Consider the following 18,236-nt stretch of genomic DNA (forward strand, 5'->3'; position numbering starts at 1 on the left):
TATATATATACCTTACTTTGTAAATCAGGAAACATTATATAGTCATTTACAGTGATTATGCATAGTGCATGCCTGTGGTCCCAGTTGCTTGGGAGTTGAAAGCAGGAACATCGCTTGAGTCCATGTGTTCTAGTCCAATTTGCAACATAGGGAGACACCAGCTCAGAAAAAGAAAAGAGAAATGCTGTCACTCTTTTTTAAAAAAGTGTGTGTAGGGGCGTGCACACGTGCACGTACGCGTGTGTGTATGTGTGTGTGTGTGTGTGTGTGTGTGTGTGTGTGTGTGTGTGTGTGTGTGCATGTATGTGTACGCATGCACGTGCCCCTCAGGAACACCATCAGTTCTTGTTTCACCACCCCAGCTCTGGTATTACAAGCATATGCCACCATGGCCTGCAAACACACTGTGATACCTGATGTGTTTACCTAGGTTGTGGGGAATGAACTCAGGTCCTCAGGCTTCTGATGCAAACACTTTACTAGCTGAACTGTCTTCCCAGGCCTGTCACTCTGAATTATTACTTGTTCATATAAGAAGAAAATAATTTAGTCTGGTGATTCTTAAAATATGTGCTAGATCCTTAGCCTCTTTGAAAGGGTACGTAAGGCTAAATCTTTTTATAATACTAAGATGTGATTTGCCTTTTTCAGTATTTTGGCAACTGCAGAGATAAGACAGAAAGAGTAAATGTTAGGTTAGAACTGCTGACACTTTACTTACCTGTTTATTTATTGACTGATACTCAAGTTCCATTTTATTAGAGTTTGCTGGTGGATCTCTGTGAGTTCAAGGCCAGTCTAGTCTACGTAGTGATTTCCAGGACAGCTGGGGTTACAGAGAAACCCTGTCTCAAAAAGACCAAAAAAAAAAAAAAGAAACCAACAGGGTATGCAGAGGAAGAAAGCCATGCTTTTGAGCTAGGGATAAGTCTTTGAACCAGAGCATGGCGAGGGCCAGAGGATCAGATGAAACACAGGTCTTTAGAGAGAGAAAAGGCCCAGAGTATCAGGGCAAGCATAATCAGGATTTTGGCCAGTATCTGAAGAGAGAGAAAAGAAAAAATAATGCTTTTTGAGTTAGAACTCAGAAAAGTGGGCAGGATTCACAGTGAGCATCTGTAAGCAGTTGCCTATTTTTTGTTTTGTTTTTGAGATAGATACTCACTGTGCAGGCCAAGCTGGCTTTGAACTTTTGCCTTCTGAGTGTTGGAATTATAGGCATGAACCACCTAGTCCAGTTGTTGGTGTTTTTAAATGAATCAAGGCAGTGGCAAACTTTTCTAGTTATCATTGCATTATCCTTGTTAGGTACTTGCAGCTAAAGAAAATAAAAACAGTTTTACCTAAAAAATATGTTTCATATGCTGATTGGTAGTACACACCTTTAACCCCAGCACTTAGGAAGCAGAGGCTGATGGATCTCTGAGATTTTGGCCAGTCTGGTCTACATAGTGAGTACCAGGCCAGATGGGACTATAGGGAGAGCCTGGCTCAAAAAACCCAACCTTTTTTTTTTTTTCCATGAAGCATTAAAACTTCATTTTAATTAACCCCTTTCATTGGGTTCCCTTTTTTTTTTTTTTTTTTTGCCCTTTTTGAGACAGGGTCTCCTTGTAGCCCCCTGCTGTCCTGGAACTCACTATGTAGACCGGGCCGGCCTCGAACTCACAAAGATCCGCCTACCTCTGCCTCCCAAGTGCTGGTATTAAAGGTGTGCGCCACCATTACACATATTTTTACTACTCTATACAACTCTTTGTTTTACAACTAATAACAAAATTGTGGCTATTCAGTCTTAGATACTATACTGACATTTTCTTCTCTTTTTTCCTCTTAATATTTTATTATTTTAAATTTTTAAAAATTATTTGCCAGTTTAACATTAATACATGTATATAATGAATTCTCATCTTTTTCACACCCATACCTACCATTCCCTTCTCTCATTCCTCTCCTCCTACTAAAACTCTTCTTCCGAACAAGTCCCCTTTCTACTTTCATGTCTTCTATTTTTTAATTTTATTTTTAATTTTTATGTGTATGCATGTATTGCCTGCGCATAGGTAAGTGCACCCATGTCATTCAATGCTTATGGAGGACAGAGGAGGCTATCAGATTCCCTGGAACTGGAGTTATGGACAGTTGTTAGCTGCCATGTGGGTGCTGGGATTCGAACCCAGGTTTTCTGTAAGAACAGCCAGTGTTCTTAACTGCTGAGCCATCTCTCCAGCCCCTTGTGTCTTTTTTTTTTTTTTTAATTTTATGTTAAGTATGTTTTGCCTGCGTGTATACAAGTGTACCACATGCATGCAGTGCCCTCTGAGACCAGAAAAGGGCATCAGATCCCCTGGAACTGGAGTTACAGTTGTTAGCCGCCATGTGGATGCTGAGAACTGAATCTGGGTCCTCTGTAAGTGCAAGGAGTGCTCTTAGCTGCTGAACTATCTCCCTAGCCCCTTTCATGTCTTCTCTTTTTATGTGTGATAAACTGAGTTTTGCATGAGAGCATGGGTAGGAGTTGTTACTAAACATGGGCAGTTTATCAGTGTCTACATACACCACTGAAGAAAAAGACACCTCCAATTCCAGCAGCCATTAACAGCCAATAGGCCCTTAGAGAGGGGTGGGTCCTCACGAGCTCCTCCCCCATCCCTGATGAAATGTTGACAGGCTGATTATTGTGCAAGTCTTGTTCCAATAAACACAGCTGTGGTAAAGTCATGAGTGTAACCACTATGTTATGTCCAGAAGACATATTTTTGCTGCATATCTCCCCATCCTCTGGCCCTTGCATTCTTTCTGCCCTCTCTTCTGCCATGTTCCCCAGGTCTTGCAGAGGGTAATATAGCCAGTTACAGTTTTCTTCATTGACTACTACCCACTGCAATAAGACATTTCCTTGACTTGAGCACAGCCATTAACTTGAAAGATGAATTGGAGCAAGGGTCCTTTGTGGAAATTTTCTTTAAAAGTAATTGAATCTGACCTCTGCAGGCATTGCACAACAGGGATTCACTTACATATATGCAGGCAATATGTTTGTACACTTAAAAATAATAATTTTTATTAATTTTTTGAAAAAGTTCTGTCTTCAACTTGACAATTTCACAATTCTTTTGATAAGATTGGGAGTGATAAAAACCAATGTAATTTTATTATATAATGGAAAATAGCAACATTTAGAGGGCCTCTATAACTCAGTGAATTGATTTTTTTTACATTGGTATGTGATTTTTTCAAAATTCTGAATGGATTAAAATTTTATTTAAGGGACTGGAGAGATGGCTCAGTGGTTAAGAGCACTGACTGCTCTTGCAGAGGACCTGGGTCGGGTTCCCTGTATCTACATGGCAGCTAACAATTTTCTTTAACTCATGCACTTAGTTTTTTTTAAAAAAAAATTTTTATTAGTTTTTAAATTAGTAAATAGCTCACATAAATCAAAGTTACTAAGGGATTTTATGACCAAAAAGTCGAAGATGTTTGTCTAGTCAGTATTCTTAGTTTTTCTATACAAGAACGTATCTGTGCCTATTGGTTGATTGTTATTCTGTTAAGTATTTTAAAACATTCAGAAAGGTGATTGCATGTTCTCTCTTAGTTGCCAGTTGCTATTACTTCTATGATTTGATCATTTATCTTATGCTTAACTATTTTTAGTTCAGCCTCTAGTTCTCAAATATTTTTTGTTTCTTAAGTTGTTTGAAGAGCTTGGCTCATTATTTCTTTATTAAAGCATTTAGCATACTATACAAGAATCAGAAATTACCTTTTGCTCTTATTTTCTAAGCACGAACAACCCTAACTTCTCAGCTATTGGTTTTTGAGACAGGGTTTACCTATGTAGTCTAAAATGGACTTGATTTCTCAATCTTCCTGACCTGGCCTCCTGATTGCTAGGATTCAAGCCATGCCTACCTCAGCTTCTGGTTTTCAGTTATTTGCGTTTTAGGAGTTGCTAAGTTATTTTAAATGAATTGAAGTGTAGGTGTCTTCTCCCACCATCACTCCCACTGCCCCCCACCACACCCCCACTTGCATGCAAACCTGTAAGAGCAAGAACTCACTCTGTTTTCTATACCATATGCCTAACTTCTAGAATAGTACTTGGCAAGTAATGAGTGCCCTAAATTTACTGTACAAAAGAGATTTGAAAGAAACTAGAGGTGTGGGCACCCATTCCTCTGTAAATAACCCCCCACCCTTTGCTGTTAAAAAAAAAAAAAAGAAAAAATGATGGGTGTTCAGATAGATAGATGAGAGGGATCTGACTAGATTGCAAGTGGGTAGACTTGCTCTGAGGAACATCTAGGGACACTGACTTGACAACAGTGGGCCTTAACACCCAGGGCAGAGTGTATGGGTTCCAATGGGGGCTGTGGGAGGGTGCTGGTGGGGATGGGGCTATAAAAATGATTCAAATTGTTTGAGATATTCTGTATGAAATACAAGAAAATTTAATAAAAACAAATTTTTAAAAAAGGAACTAGAGGTATAAATACACAGTATTGACAAGAAAAGTAGGATTATTGCAAGAAATTGAGGCTGTAGTGGAAAAAATTTTTGGAGGAGACTCAGTTGATTTTGGCATGATCTCAAAATATTTGAGAAGGGAAACTATAAGAAATTAAAGTACAGAGATGGCTTAGTCAAGTGCCTACTGCAGAAGTATGAGAACCCGAGTTTGGGTTACCAGCATCCACATAAAAGCCAGGTGTGGCGGTGCACACCTAGAACCCTAGTACTGGAGACAGAGACAAGCAAATCCTGGGAGTTTGATCACAGCCTTGGGCTGTGATGAAAGGTGGAGACCATAGAACAGGCTCAACATTGACCTTTGGCCTCCACACACATATGTACCCACCTACCTGTAAGTGTGCACAAGCATATAACAATAACACATGCAAAAATTTTTTTAAATATTTTGTTATTTTTATTTTATGTGTATGAGTGTATTACCTGCATGTATATTAGTGCACCTGTGTCATGCAATGCCATGGAGGTCAGAAGAGGGCTTCAGATTCCCCTGGAACTGGAGTAAAGGATGGTTCGTAGCTGCCATGTGGGTGCTGGGAATCAAACCCGGGTCCTCTGCAAGAGCAGTCAGTGCTCTTAACCGCTGAGCCATCTCTCCAGCCCACAAAAATTTTTTTAAGGGATTTGGCTCTTAGGAAATACCTACTGATACATGAAAGTGAAAATTGAACATAGTGATAAGAATAAGGTTATACAGAAATGGAGAATGAATGGATAAACTGCGTGATTGGGAATTAACAGTAAAATCATCAAGAAAAGTACATGGCTCCTAGATCAGTTATGAAGGTTAAAGGAAAGGACTAGTTCTGTTTATTTTGTTTTGTTTTACCCTAGGCACCTTCCTGCTAATCATCCACTAGTCGTATTATGGAAATGACCTCATGTGCAAGTAATAGGAAACGTTTAATAACTACTGACTTGGTTAACGTAGGACTCCATCTGAAACCTACACATAAATTGGCATGCTTTCAATGTTCATTAAATTCCATAATGATGAAAACTTTCTCTTCTGAACAAACTAAAAGAATAGATAATATATTAGGAATGGGGTTAGGAAAGTGTAAATAAGTGTAGTAAAATAGAATATAATTTTAATAATTTCTTTCCAAATTAAAATTTTTAAAAATGAACATTTTATTAATCAAAATACTTTGTAAAAGAAGTAATAATTTTGAAAATATTTTTAGAGTATGATTTTGCTTTTTGTTATTCATTACAATCTGTAATCATTGTAAATGTAAGGAAATATAGTTGGTAATTTTATTATCAGCTTTTGCTAGAAAGAAAATATATTTCAAACTATTAAATGATATTATGACTGTATAAACAAACAAAATTAACCATGTTCCTGCCTCCCTTAGACAATTGCTAGAATTCTTCCATATTCTCTTCTAGGTTTTTTTAAAAAACTATTTTATTTATTATTTTTATTTTATGTGCATGAGTGTTGTGCCTGCATGTAAATGCTCGTGTCATACAATGTCCATGGAGGACAGAAGAGACTGTCGGATCCCCTGGAACTGGAGTTACGGACAGTTATTACCTGCCATGTGGGTGCTGGGATTCAAACCCGGGTCTTCTGCAAGAACAGTCAGTTTTCTTAACCACTGAGCCATCTCTCCAGCCCCTCTCTTCTAGCTTTCAATCCATATGTTCAGAGGATTGTCAATGGAAGCAGAAGTATTTCCTTATATTTCTAATTAAATGTTAGCACTAGTGAATTTTTTAAAATTTTTAATTGACTTTTTATGTATTTCATACAGATCATCTCTAGTGAATATTCTTTAAATAACTTTAATTTTCTGTTGGGTACATATATCATGATTTCTATCCCATTTGTTTATTTGCTTGACAGTTAAGCAATTTCCAAATTTTGCTGTTCAAATTAACACTACGTTGAATCTCAGATTTTCTATATATTTTTGTTCTTTTAAGGTATTTCTTTTAAAATACAATTCCAGGAATGGGTTTAGTCAATCAAATGATATGCATCATACACTATTTATTAAGACTTGCTATATATAACTTGCCTAGAGTCACATAGCTTGAAAGTGATTAACTATGATTAGAGCCTAGCAGTCTTGTTTTACTAGATGCCATATTCTTCACCAGAGTTTATACTGTTGACTTGAAAGATCTCAAATCCCATGTTACTGATACAAATTTTGAAATTTTAATATGGACTAGTTTGTCCATCAGAAATAGCATGTGACTAGGGAGATGACTCAGTGGCTAAAGTGCCTGCTTCTGCAGTCCACGAGGACTTGACTTGAGATCCTCAGCACCCACATAAAAGCCAAGTGTGACAGTACATGTCTTAACACCAGCTCTAGAAGGGTAGAGATAGGTGGATCTTGGGACTTTGTTTGATCAGCTTGTCTAGCTGAGACCATGAATTCCAGGTTCAGTGAGAGACTGTGTCTCAAATAATAAGACAATCAATAGAGGAAGACACCTTTGGCCTCCAGATGCACACACAAAGGTACCCATACAGGCCAAGTGTATCTTTGATCCCTCTACCTCCCCTGCAGATTATAGCATGAATTTGCCATATGTCTGATGGTGTACTAGAAATTCAAGATAAACCAGGACATTGGCCAAGTCTTAGAAGCCTGTAAACTAAGTGGAAAATGGAACAAAAATGTAAGAAAATAACTATGGTGGAATGAAGTAAATTAAACAATTAGTATGCTACATGAGGGCAAAGAAAAGAGAGTTGGTCAGATCGTCTGGTGAGTGGAACCTAGTGTAAAGAGACTTCAGGAGCCATTTTAGGGTTGTTTGCTTAGGTGAGCTAGGTCAGTTCCTGGGAACCTACCAGAGCATGAACTGGATGTTATTTTAGGCACTGGAAAACCTTAAAGACTGGTACAGCTGTAGAGAAAATTAGAGCAAATTTCATCAAACTGTAGGACCTAGGCTAAACTATGAGCTCCAGAAATGTGTTATGGCAGAACAGGGATTGAGAACTCCAGAGAGATTTGCCTTCCACGAGATACTTCCTTACCTTCAAAGGAGGGTAAGGAGTGTGTGAAGTATGAGATCATGGAGACATGCCCCAAATTGTAAAAACACAGGGACCACCCCCCTACAATGATTTGCCTGTATAAGAGGATAGGTTTCCCACCTCCTCTCCTCACTGTGCAAGAGGAAGTCTTTATACAAATCTTACTGTAGACCCTCCCAGATTTTTGTTTTGTTTTGTTTTGGTATTTTTGAGTCGGAGTCTCCCTGTAGCCCCGGCTGGACTGGAACGCTGTGTATACCAGGCTAGACTCGAACTCACAAAGATCACCTGCTTTTGCCTCCCAAGTGCTGGGATTAAAGGTGTGTGCCTAAGGTTCTTGCTATATTTATATATTAGTTTTTGTCTCTGTAAAAAGTATCAGAGAATCAACATAAAAGGAATAAAGATTTATTTTAGCGCATGGTTTCAAAGATTTCAGCCCATGGTTGGCTGGGTCCATTTCTGTGAGCCTGAGGTAAAGCAGAACATCGTCATACTGGAGAGGATGTGATGGAGTAAAGAAGATGCTCATCTCCTGGCAGCTGGGAAAGTGAAGGGGGGAGTCCAGAGAGACAGACAGACAGACAGATAGAGGTGGGACTACAGGAGAGGGAGAGAGACCCTTAAAGGCACATCGTCAGTGCCCTACTTCCTCTAGTTAGGCCCCGCCTCCTGTCACCTCCCAATAATATCAAATTATGAATATATCATCAAATTATGAATCTGTCAATCGATTAATCATTGATTATTTCAGAGCCCTCATAATTGAATCACTTGCCAGTGATTGGGTCCATCAGATGACGACCAGTCCTTGAACACAGGAGCCTTTTGTGGTACACTTCATATTTAATCCGTAACAATTAGTTTCTGCTTGGAAACTACTGCAGTTCTGAAAGTCAGAATGGTTCCACTGGATGGAAATCTAAATGTTGTCAAGACTGCTTTCCTTTTGGAAGCTCTAGGTTAAAATCTCTTCCTTTGCCTTTTTCGAATATATTTCTTGGTTTATGGTCCTTCCACCTTTAAAGCCAGCAGCATAGCATTTTCCAGTTTGTCTCTAAGGAATAATCCAGGATAATTTCCTCATCTCAAAATTCTTAATCACCTCTGGAACTTACCTTTTTACTATGTAAGATCAGTACTTAATGGTGCCAGGGATTATACAATGTATGTCTTTGGGGTAGCAGCATTCTGCCCAGCATATTTATATATAGACAGTGCCCAGTGCATGCAGGGTGACATCTGATCTGTTTTATTGCATTGTGACCATGGGAAAATTGGGATTTGAAGAATTGGTAAGATTATTATAAGCAGGCGCTGGAGAGATGGCTCAGCAGTTAAGAGTACTGGCTGATCTTGCAGAAGACCCAGGTTCATTTTCCAGCACCCACATGGAGGCTAAGAATCATCTGTAACTCCAGTTCCAGGGGATCCAACACCCTCTTCTGACTTCTGTGGGTATTGCACAACATGGGGGCACTTATATGCATGCAGGGAATATACTTATACATGTAAAATAATAATAAGATATAAAATTTTTTACAGTCTTTCCAAAAATTCAATAAAAATGCTAAAAGAAATTAAAATATAACTCTGGTCTCTAAGAGGGAAAAGAAAGTCCTTGAATCATGAATAGGAGATGTGAAGAAGTAAAGGCAAGAATAATTAGCATTACAAGTTCTAGACAGGGAACTAGAAAAAAGTCAGAACAGGGCAATTTTCAAATGTTCATATGAGAGTCCAGTGGAGTTTCTTAACAAGGGCTTCCAAAAACATCCCTCTATTGGGTTCTTCCTCATTTTTCTTTTGTCTTCCAAGGCTGGACTAGTTGTCTGGGAAGAGCACCCTGCGTCTCTGTTCAGCATGGAAGAAGCCAGAGCGGTCTGCATCCCTATTCCCTATTGGCAATTTTGGTAACTCCTTCAGAGGATGGCGTGATAAGAATAGGAGGTAGGAATTGGCTAGGCAGTTAGGGTAAACAAAAAAAAAAAAAATGTAGCCAGTTTCTTGGCTAAAAGTCAAAATGTCCTTGGGCCTGTTAGCAACATACTCTGTTCCAAAGGCCAAAAATGTCAAAAGTATTTGGGAGCTTGTATCTAATCCTTAAAAGATTTTAGGGTTACCTCTTCAGAGGGGGGAATGTTGGAGGGGAAGGAGTGGGCATGGATTGGATCAAAACACCTTATATACATGTATGAAATTCTCAAAGTTTTTGTAAAAGTTAAAAAAAATGCAAAAAATATATAAAAAACATTTTTAAAATACTATTATAAGTAAGTAGTGGAGTTTATCTTTTCTGCTCCAGAGACTCATGTCTTCTTTCAAGAAACTTCTCATATTCAGGTACTAAAAGCTTAGCTGAGTAGTTTTGAAGGACTGTGTATCTGAGCCTTGAGTATTGTATGGTAAGAGCTAGAGAGAACTAGAGTTTTTAAAACAGTTTTCTAAGACCTTCTGATTAGATTAGACTTCTTACTCAGCTTTTTTCTTCAAATTGAATTGTCTACACTAATTACTTTATGGTCAGGTTTTTGGTTTTGTTTTTTTGGTTTGGTGTAGTGGTGTGGTGTGGGTGTGGTATGATGTGGTTTGGTTTGGTTTGGTTTGGTTTGACAGGGTCTCCCAGTAGTCACAGCTAGCCAGGAACTTGATATGTAGATCAGGCTGGCCTTCATCTCATAGAGATCCATCTGCCTCTGATGGGATTAAAGGTGTGTGCCACAGTGCCTGGCTGTTCCCCCCCCCCCCCCCCCCCGTGGGAATCGTGTTTCAAGCCACTCTGTTTTAAAAACAATCCAAATGTAGCTAAGGTTTAAGATCTAGCTTTCTTCCCTTTCCTTTCCTGTTCTGGATTAGATACATAGGAATCCTAATGATCACAAAACTCCACATTAAAATGCAGGCATTGATCTTTAGATGTGGAACTCGTGTATCCATTCAGTACTATATTTATACACTGGCTGTATTATAGTAGTATTTTCTAACCTATTTCCAATATCCTGTTATAGACACTGAATTGACTCAAATATTACTCTTGTGACCCTAGTTCATGAATATTTTAGGAGCTGCTTTCAACTCTTATATCTGAGTTTGGTAGTAAAAGCAGTTTACTTAGACCAGTCTTTGATAAAGGTTGCTATCATGAAAGTGGATCCTGATCTTTTAGAAATAATGCAACTGAATTCTCCCTAGAAAGCATTGTACTGTGTGATAGGTCTGACTATTTATGTCCCTTCCAAATTCATATGTTTAAAATCATCCTATCCAAGGTGGTGTTAACAGGAAATGGGGCCTTTGAGAAGTCATGAAACTTGAGCCCTCATGCAAACGTCCTTACAAAAGATACCCCAGAAAGTTTCTCCTGTCATGTGCAACTACAACAGGAAAGCCTCTCTAAAGAATAACTTTCATCAGTCACCAAATCTACTAGTACCTTGATCTTGAACTTCATTGTCCAAAACTGTGAGAAATACATGTTAGTTATTTACAAGCCGTCCAGCGGATATTTTTCTTATAGCAAGTCAAGCATACTAACATGCTGTTTAAATTTATGCCTTATTTTTTCAAAGACTAGGCCATGATCTTTAGGTAGACAAAGTTTCCTAGGTTTAAATTTTAGTCTCAGACTTATTTATTACCTGCAGTTTTCTCTTTGGTCATCATTCTAAGTAAATATATATCCAAGATATATTGGACAGATTAATAAAGAAAAGGCAAAATACTAGGATAGAAGGCTTAATCTTAATGTACTCTAAGATACTTCTGTAGTTGACATATTAATCTTTAAATTACCCTTTTGCCCTTAACATCCTCCATCCGTCCTTTTCTCTTGCCTTCCTTTCTTTCCCTTTCCCTTTTGTTTTCTTTCTTTTCATTTCTCTTTTCTCCTTTGCTCTCATTTATTCACATATATTATATAGACATTAAGGTTCATTTTTCTTACTATTAGTCATTCAACCTATTGTGAACCATACACTTCAATAGAAATTGAATTTTTAGCTTTGAAGTAGAACTTACTTTTAAATGTTTTTTCTTCTTTGTATCTTAAGGTAGGAAAAAGTCATTTTCATCCTTCCTTTCCATTTTAGGACTTTTCTTTTTGGTAGAGATGGAAATCCAAATAAACGGAATGTGCACAATGAAACATCTATGCATTTGTTGTGTATGGGACCTCAAATTATGATATCTGAAGGAACCCTTCATCCTCGCTTAGCTCGCCCTGTGGAAGATGATTTCAGAAGAGCAGATTGTCTGCAAATGATCTTAAGATGGAAAGGAGCAAAACTTGACCAGGGTGAATATGAGAGAGCAGCTATTGATGCTGTTGATAACAAAAAAAACACACCCCTTCACTATGCTGCTGCCTCAGGGATGAAAGCCTGTGTAGAGGTAAACTTCATTTCTTCTTAGTATTTATACAGCACTAGAAAATTTGTGTCTTGATAATTTGTGTTAGTCTTTGCTTTGCTTGTCTTAACAGTGTTTGAACTAGCCATTTTAAAGAATTTATTTATTCTAAAAAATTAAAGCCCTTTAAAAATGAAGTTAAAGTTAGCCTTAGGAATAAAATGGAATCAAGCACAGTTTTAAAAAATTGCTAACATCTCATAAGAGACTGATCAACTAAGTACTGTCATAACAAAAGTAATAGTTTCTGTCTTTTTTTAAAATGAATTTTCATAGCAACTTATAAAATGTGTACATGTTGGATATGGGAAGATCTTGACAAGTAGGACCTATAGATATATTATCTTTAATTGATCTCACTGAGCAATAGATAAATATTAATGAGTGCATTTGTTGTACTCCTTTCAAAAATATTTTTCATTTAAAATGTATTTTTTCTGTTGAAACTATGATAAAAATACTTCTGAGTACATAATATACTTCATTTGAGTTTTTGATGTTTGATATATAAATATCTGTTATATATATTATTAAAGCATCTGGCAAGTCTAGATAAAAATCACTCATGTAACCTTAAATTTATTTTTTAAAAATATTTTATTGCTGGGCATGGTGGCACACGCCTTTAATCCCAGCGCTCAAGGAGGCAGAGGCAGGCGGATCTCTGTGAGTTCAAAGCCATCCTGGTCTACATAGTGAGTTCCAGGACAGCTGGGGCTACAGGGAGACTCTGTCTCAAAAAGACCAAAAATTTTTTTTCATTTATTATTTTTATTTATTTTATGTGTATGAGTATATTACCTACATATATGTAAATGCATCCGTGTTGAGCAATGCCCAAGGAGTTCAGACAAGGGCATCAGATCCCCTGGAACTGAAGTTACTGCTGTTTGTTAGCTGACATATGGGTGCTGGAAACTGAACGCTGGTCCTCTGCAAGAGCAGCAAGTGGTCATAACCACTGAGCCATCTCTCCAGCCCAACTTTGGATTACTTAACTAAGACATTGGAAGCCTATATAGTGTCATCACTACTGAACAGTCAACACTATAGATGTTTCTCAACTACCAACAGTCATATCTATCCTTATTTCATAAAATTTCTTTGGTATAGGTATTTATAAGTATGAGTGGAATGCATTAAAAATTGGGACATTTTGAGTCTTTTGATTTTCAAAAATTGTATACCTTTATTGCAAAAGTAATAATCCTAATAAAAATATATTTAATATTTAATGTAACTTTAATGTTATGCTTCTAAGTTAATGAACATACCAAAACTGTGAATAATTTTTAAAGATTACAGTCACTAATTTTGTAGTATATCTGAAAATCAGTTCTTTTCACTTGAATTCTTATTGTCTTGTCTTCTATTACAATGTGTGTTACTTGTTAAACTTTGTCCTTTTATTTCATGTGTTTGTGTCACCTTTGCCCACTAGTTAGTGTGTGATGATCATTAACTTGAATCTGTTTTTCAAGCAGTGCTTTCTAACATTGACTCAGTCTAATAAAAAGTTGTAGAATTTGAGGGAGAAGTATACCAATAGCAGAATTTCTGAAGCTTTTTGCACAAAGTTTTATGAATATTGTTCAATGCTTATCTCGAAGAAGAGAATCTCTGTTGTAGTGACTCACTGTTATATGTGGGACTACCGCATACTTCTCAAATGGATTAGGGTAGAAAACACCTTTTTTTTAAAATTTTTTAAAAATTGCTGTTTTAATATTTTGCTTCCAAAAATTTCTCTGTAAGCAATGCTTGAGTAGTTGTTGATTTTGAAATATATTTACAGTGTTGTACTTAATTAAATTGTTCAAAGAATTGAGTGATTTTTTTTTTCTTCCTGGCATCAGCTTTGCCAGTTGGCTGTCTCAGCAGTGAGGCTATTTTTTTTAAATTTTTATTTTATATATATGGGTGTATTGCCTACACGTATGTAAGTGCACCCATGTTGTACAATGCCCATGATGGTCAGAAGAGAGCATTGGCTCCCCTGGAACTGGAGTTATGGATGGCTGTTAGCCGCCATGTGGATGCTGAGAATCAAACCTGGGTCCTCTGCAAGAGCAGCCAGTGCTGTTAACCGCTGAGGCATTTCTCCTGCCTTTGAGTGGTGTTTTTGCCACAATATTTTTGTTCTTGTTCACCAAGGGAATTTGTAGTACATTTATTCTGTAGAATCTGGAAACCCTGATGATTGCCTTGATACTTATGTACATACTTGTGTGTTTTCAGTGCTTGTGATCTGTCCGAGTATCTCTTCATATAACCCACACTGTTTGATGACTGCTTTCATTTTTCTACATTGAGAAAAACTCTTTCATTTGATATAAAACATTCCAAATGGAGCCTTATGAAAGCCTTACATTTTTTCTAGCATTTTTTGACAAATTTCAGCATATTATTTACCCATCTAAACTTTATCTCTAATGTCTTAACTGTACTCTTGCCCAGCCTTAAGCCCTTAATGACTGGTCATGCTTACTGTTAATTAAATCAGAAATGCTTCCTAGGGAAGCATATATTAGCTTTTCTCTGGAGTTAAATGCTTAAAGTAATCACATTGTATTATATATCCCATTATACAACTGAAATTCCTAGACTATTAGCTTTCATGTATCGTCATGTATTATCATAGTAATTTAAATAAGAAAAACTTAGATTTCCTCTTATAAAATTTACTTTCATGGGTAATTTAAGTGTTTTAAAACTTCTCTACATCATTATTTTTCGTTTCTTGCATAAGAATAATAGTGATAAGTAACATTTATGTAATTTTTTATTTTCATAATGCCCAATTGGTACCAAGCACGATGCAAAGGTATAAGTTGAATAAATGTCACCAAACATGTTAATTTTTCATCAGACTAGACCATCTTGTGATAGGAAGAGCATTATGTCTAGTATTGGTCCTCTTATTGCCTGTGGGACATTGTGTGAGTCACTTAACCTGTGATAATTTCCTCTTGGGTAGTTGAAATAAATTATCTCCAAATTATCTCAAAAGACCCCCTTTAGTTCTCATGTTCAATTAACCTGTAATTGCAGGAAAATATATCCCATTTTCTATATATAGTTTTTAATTTTCAAGAGATACCCCCCATGGTTAATCCAACCAGTTTTTTAACTTTTAAGGATTCATATTCATAGAAAATATTTCTTTACTAGTTAAATTTGTTTCATTTCTTTATATGTGTATTAGTTACTTTTCTTGTTGCTGTGACAAAATACTTGACAAAACCAACTTAAGGAATGGAAATTTGAAGTTGTTTGCCAGTTCATCACAGCCTGTAAAGCATGGTAGTGTGAGTGACTCCAGCTAAGGCAGGAGGGCACAGCTGTAACTTCTCATCCCTTTCTGTCTTGGCAGGATTGGAAACAGAGAGCAGACAGGACCAGGCTTTAAAATCTCAAAGCAACTTTTGAATGTAGGCCTTTCCCCAACTTGCTCAGCCACTCCCATCATCCTTGGTAGTGCTTTTTCTTTCTTAATAAACTATCTCTATTCCTTCAAAACAGAAGAATTTAAAGCTTAGTGACCCACTTCTTCCTTCAAACCTCCACCTCCTCAAAGTTCCTTAACTTTTCAGAACAGCATTACTAGCCAGAAACCAACTGTTCAAACACATGAGCCTCTGGGCGACAGTTCACATTCAAACCACAACATGTTTAAGAATAGAATTTAGAAAGCTAGGTTCAGTGGCACACGCCTTTAATCCCAGCACTCAGGAGGCAGAGGCAGGTGGATTTCTGAGCTTGAGACCAGCCTGGTCTACATAGTTCCAGGCCAGCTGGGACTACAGCTGTCTCAAAAAGACCAAAAAAAAAAAAAAAAAAAAGAAAGAAAAGAAAAGTAACAAGAATAGAATTTTTAAAAGTTCCATTTGACAGTTTCTTATGAGCATTTGATAATTGAACAGTTTCCTCTGGCTCTTTGAACCAAAGAAATGAAATGTTTATGTTAGTACTACTCCTCCTCCCTACGTTGTGTTCCCTAACAAGCACACACGCGCGCGTGCACACACACACACACACACACACACACACACACATACATACATACATACACTCAAGCATGCACACTTTGCACAGCATAAAATTAAACCACTTTATCATAGAATTTTTTTGGACCCTTCGGGTGTCAAGTCATTACTGACTCTGTACAGAATTACATTGAGTTTCTTTTGCTGATGCCTTGCCTGACTTCTCTGAAGTGTCTCATGTTTTATTGCTGTTAGATTGACTTCCTCATAGGACATTGGAACACTCTCCCAAACCAGCATTTTCAAAATGACTCAGTCTCCTCTCTAGTCAATAGTTTCTCCTCTTGGGTATCTTGATGCTACCATTTTTGGCAAAACACATTTTGATACCCCAAATTGCCTTAGACTATTAATACTCATTAGTTCTCATTCCTCATCTCTCCTCCACTTTCTTCTCCCCTCATTGCATCAAGCTAATACCACTCATTAGCAAAGTAGAATTCTTCATTGTCTCTTCTAGTCAGCTCATTCTTCTGTTGTTTGAGACAGGCTTACATGTAGCCCAGGCTGGACTCCACATTTAGCTAAGGATGACTTTGAACTATAATTTGGTAATTATAGGGAAATGCACCATGCCTGGTCAGCTCTTCCTTTTTTTTTCTGTTTGACTACTTGAATACCAAATGCTTTGACTCTCCATCTTTGTGTTTTTCCAAACTTTCTTAAGCAAGGAAATCTGAAATTTCACAAATACTAATTAAAGTTATTTTTGAGGTAATAGTTATACAAAGAGAAGTAGATTTAAATAGTTTAAGAATTAGAAATGTGTGCAGCTGGAGAGATAGCACAGCAGTTAAGAAAGCTAACTGTTTTTGCAGAAGACCCGATTCAAATCCCAGCACCCATATGATAGCTAACAACTGTCCATAACTCCAGTTCCAGGGCATACGACAGTCTCTTCTGTCCTCCATGGGCACTGCACGACACGGGTGCACTTACCTACATGCCTCCGTGGGCACTGCACGACACGGGTGCACTTATCTACATGCAGTCAATACATGCATACACATAAAATAAAAATAATAAGATATTTTAAAAAAGAAAAAGAATTAGAAATGTGGACAGTTGAGATGGCTCTGCCAGTAAGGCCTCTTTGCCTCCCAGCATAATGACATGCATTCAATCCCCAGGATCCACATAGTGGAATAAGATAACTGACTCGAAAGTTGTCCTCTGACTTCCACATGTGCACTGTCTTACACACACACACACACACACACACACACACACACACACACACCATATAAACAAATACATGTAAAAATATAGAAATGCTTATGTGACATATATTAAGGAAAAACTATAATAATCTTCTAACTCTGATGTTTTAATATACCAGAGAATTATTCAGGAGCTATTGATTTTTTGACCTTCAAAAGCCTAGACAGTAAATATATCAGGCCACTCTGCCAATGTAGTCTGAAAGTGGCTCTAAATAATATATAAACAAAGCATAAATAACAGTGTTCAGATAAATCATTATTTATGGAAATTGCCAACTGATCCTCTTACAACTTTTATGTGTCATGAAATATTCTTTTGATTATCTGAAGCATTTAAGAACTATAAATATCCATTTGTAGTTCTGTATTGAAAAGGTAGCAGGCCAGATTTGGCCCATAGACCCAATTTGTGATAGACTTTGATGTAATATAAAAGAATTGGGAAAAGAAACAGGTAACTCCATATCTTAAAAGCTTACATTATCAATATGCAACAGGTTCATATACTTTATGCACAAAGAGGACTTTAAAAAGTCTCTGTATGAATGCCCAGCACAGAAAAATAAAGCTTCGGTAGTAGATAAAACTGGCAAGAACTTAATATAATAAATAATATACTCTTTTCTTCATACCTCAGAGTTTTTCTTTTGGCTTTGGAATAGAAATGAACTTCGAGCCTTTAATCCCAGCACTGGGGAGACAGAGGCAGAGGCAGGCGGATCTCTATGAGATGGAAGCCACCCTGGTCCACATTGCAAGTTATGGGCCAGCTGGGGCCACAGGGAGACCCTGTCTCAAAAAGGAATCATTTCCTCCATGCTTCCAAGAGAAGCCAACAATGGTTGAGCAGGACCTTTGACTTATCTTCACGTAGATGGAACTGGTAAAAGAAAGGAGCCAGGGGCTCCTCCCAAGCCCATGGGACCCCTGAAGAACAGATCCTCAAACGACCTCAAGAGTAAAAACAAATCAGTTTATCTGGTCCAAAGGTATGTCCTTAAACACCCAAAAGGGAAG

The 18,236-nt window shown here is 37.3% G+C and overlaps 1 protein-coding gene across 3 annotated transcripts in view; it reads left to right on the forward strand.

Annotated features, from left to right (window-relative positions):
• The window catches only part of Ankib1 (ankyrin repeat and IBR domain containing 1), a 142,102-nt gene that overhangs the window by 46,534 nt on the left and 77,332 nt on the right, over positions 1-18,236 (forward strand). For all 3 annotated transcript variants that reach the window (XM_008822540.2, XM_008822541.3, XM_029558357.1), the window contains exon 3: positions 11,632-11,932. In XM_008822540.2, the coding sequence (XP_008820762.1) occupies positions 11,632-11,932 (301 nt within the window). The remainder of the gene's footprint in view (positions 1-11,631; positions 11,933-18,236) is intronic.

The sequence above is a fragment of the Nannospalax galili genome, unplaced genomic scaffold (genome assembly GCF_000622305.1).
Source record: "Nannospalax galili isolate Female #2095 unplaced genomic scaffold, S.galili_v1.0 scaffold85, whole genome shotgun sequence".
In the NCBI taxonomy this organism is placed as follows: Eukaryota; Metazoa; Chordata; class Mammalia; order Rodentia; family Spalacidae; genus Nannospalax; species Nannospalax galili.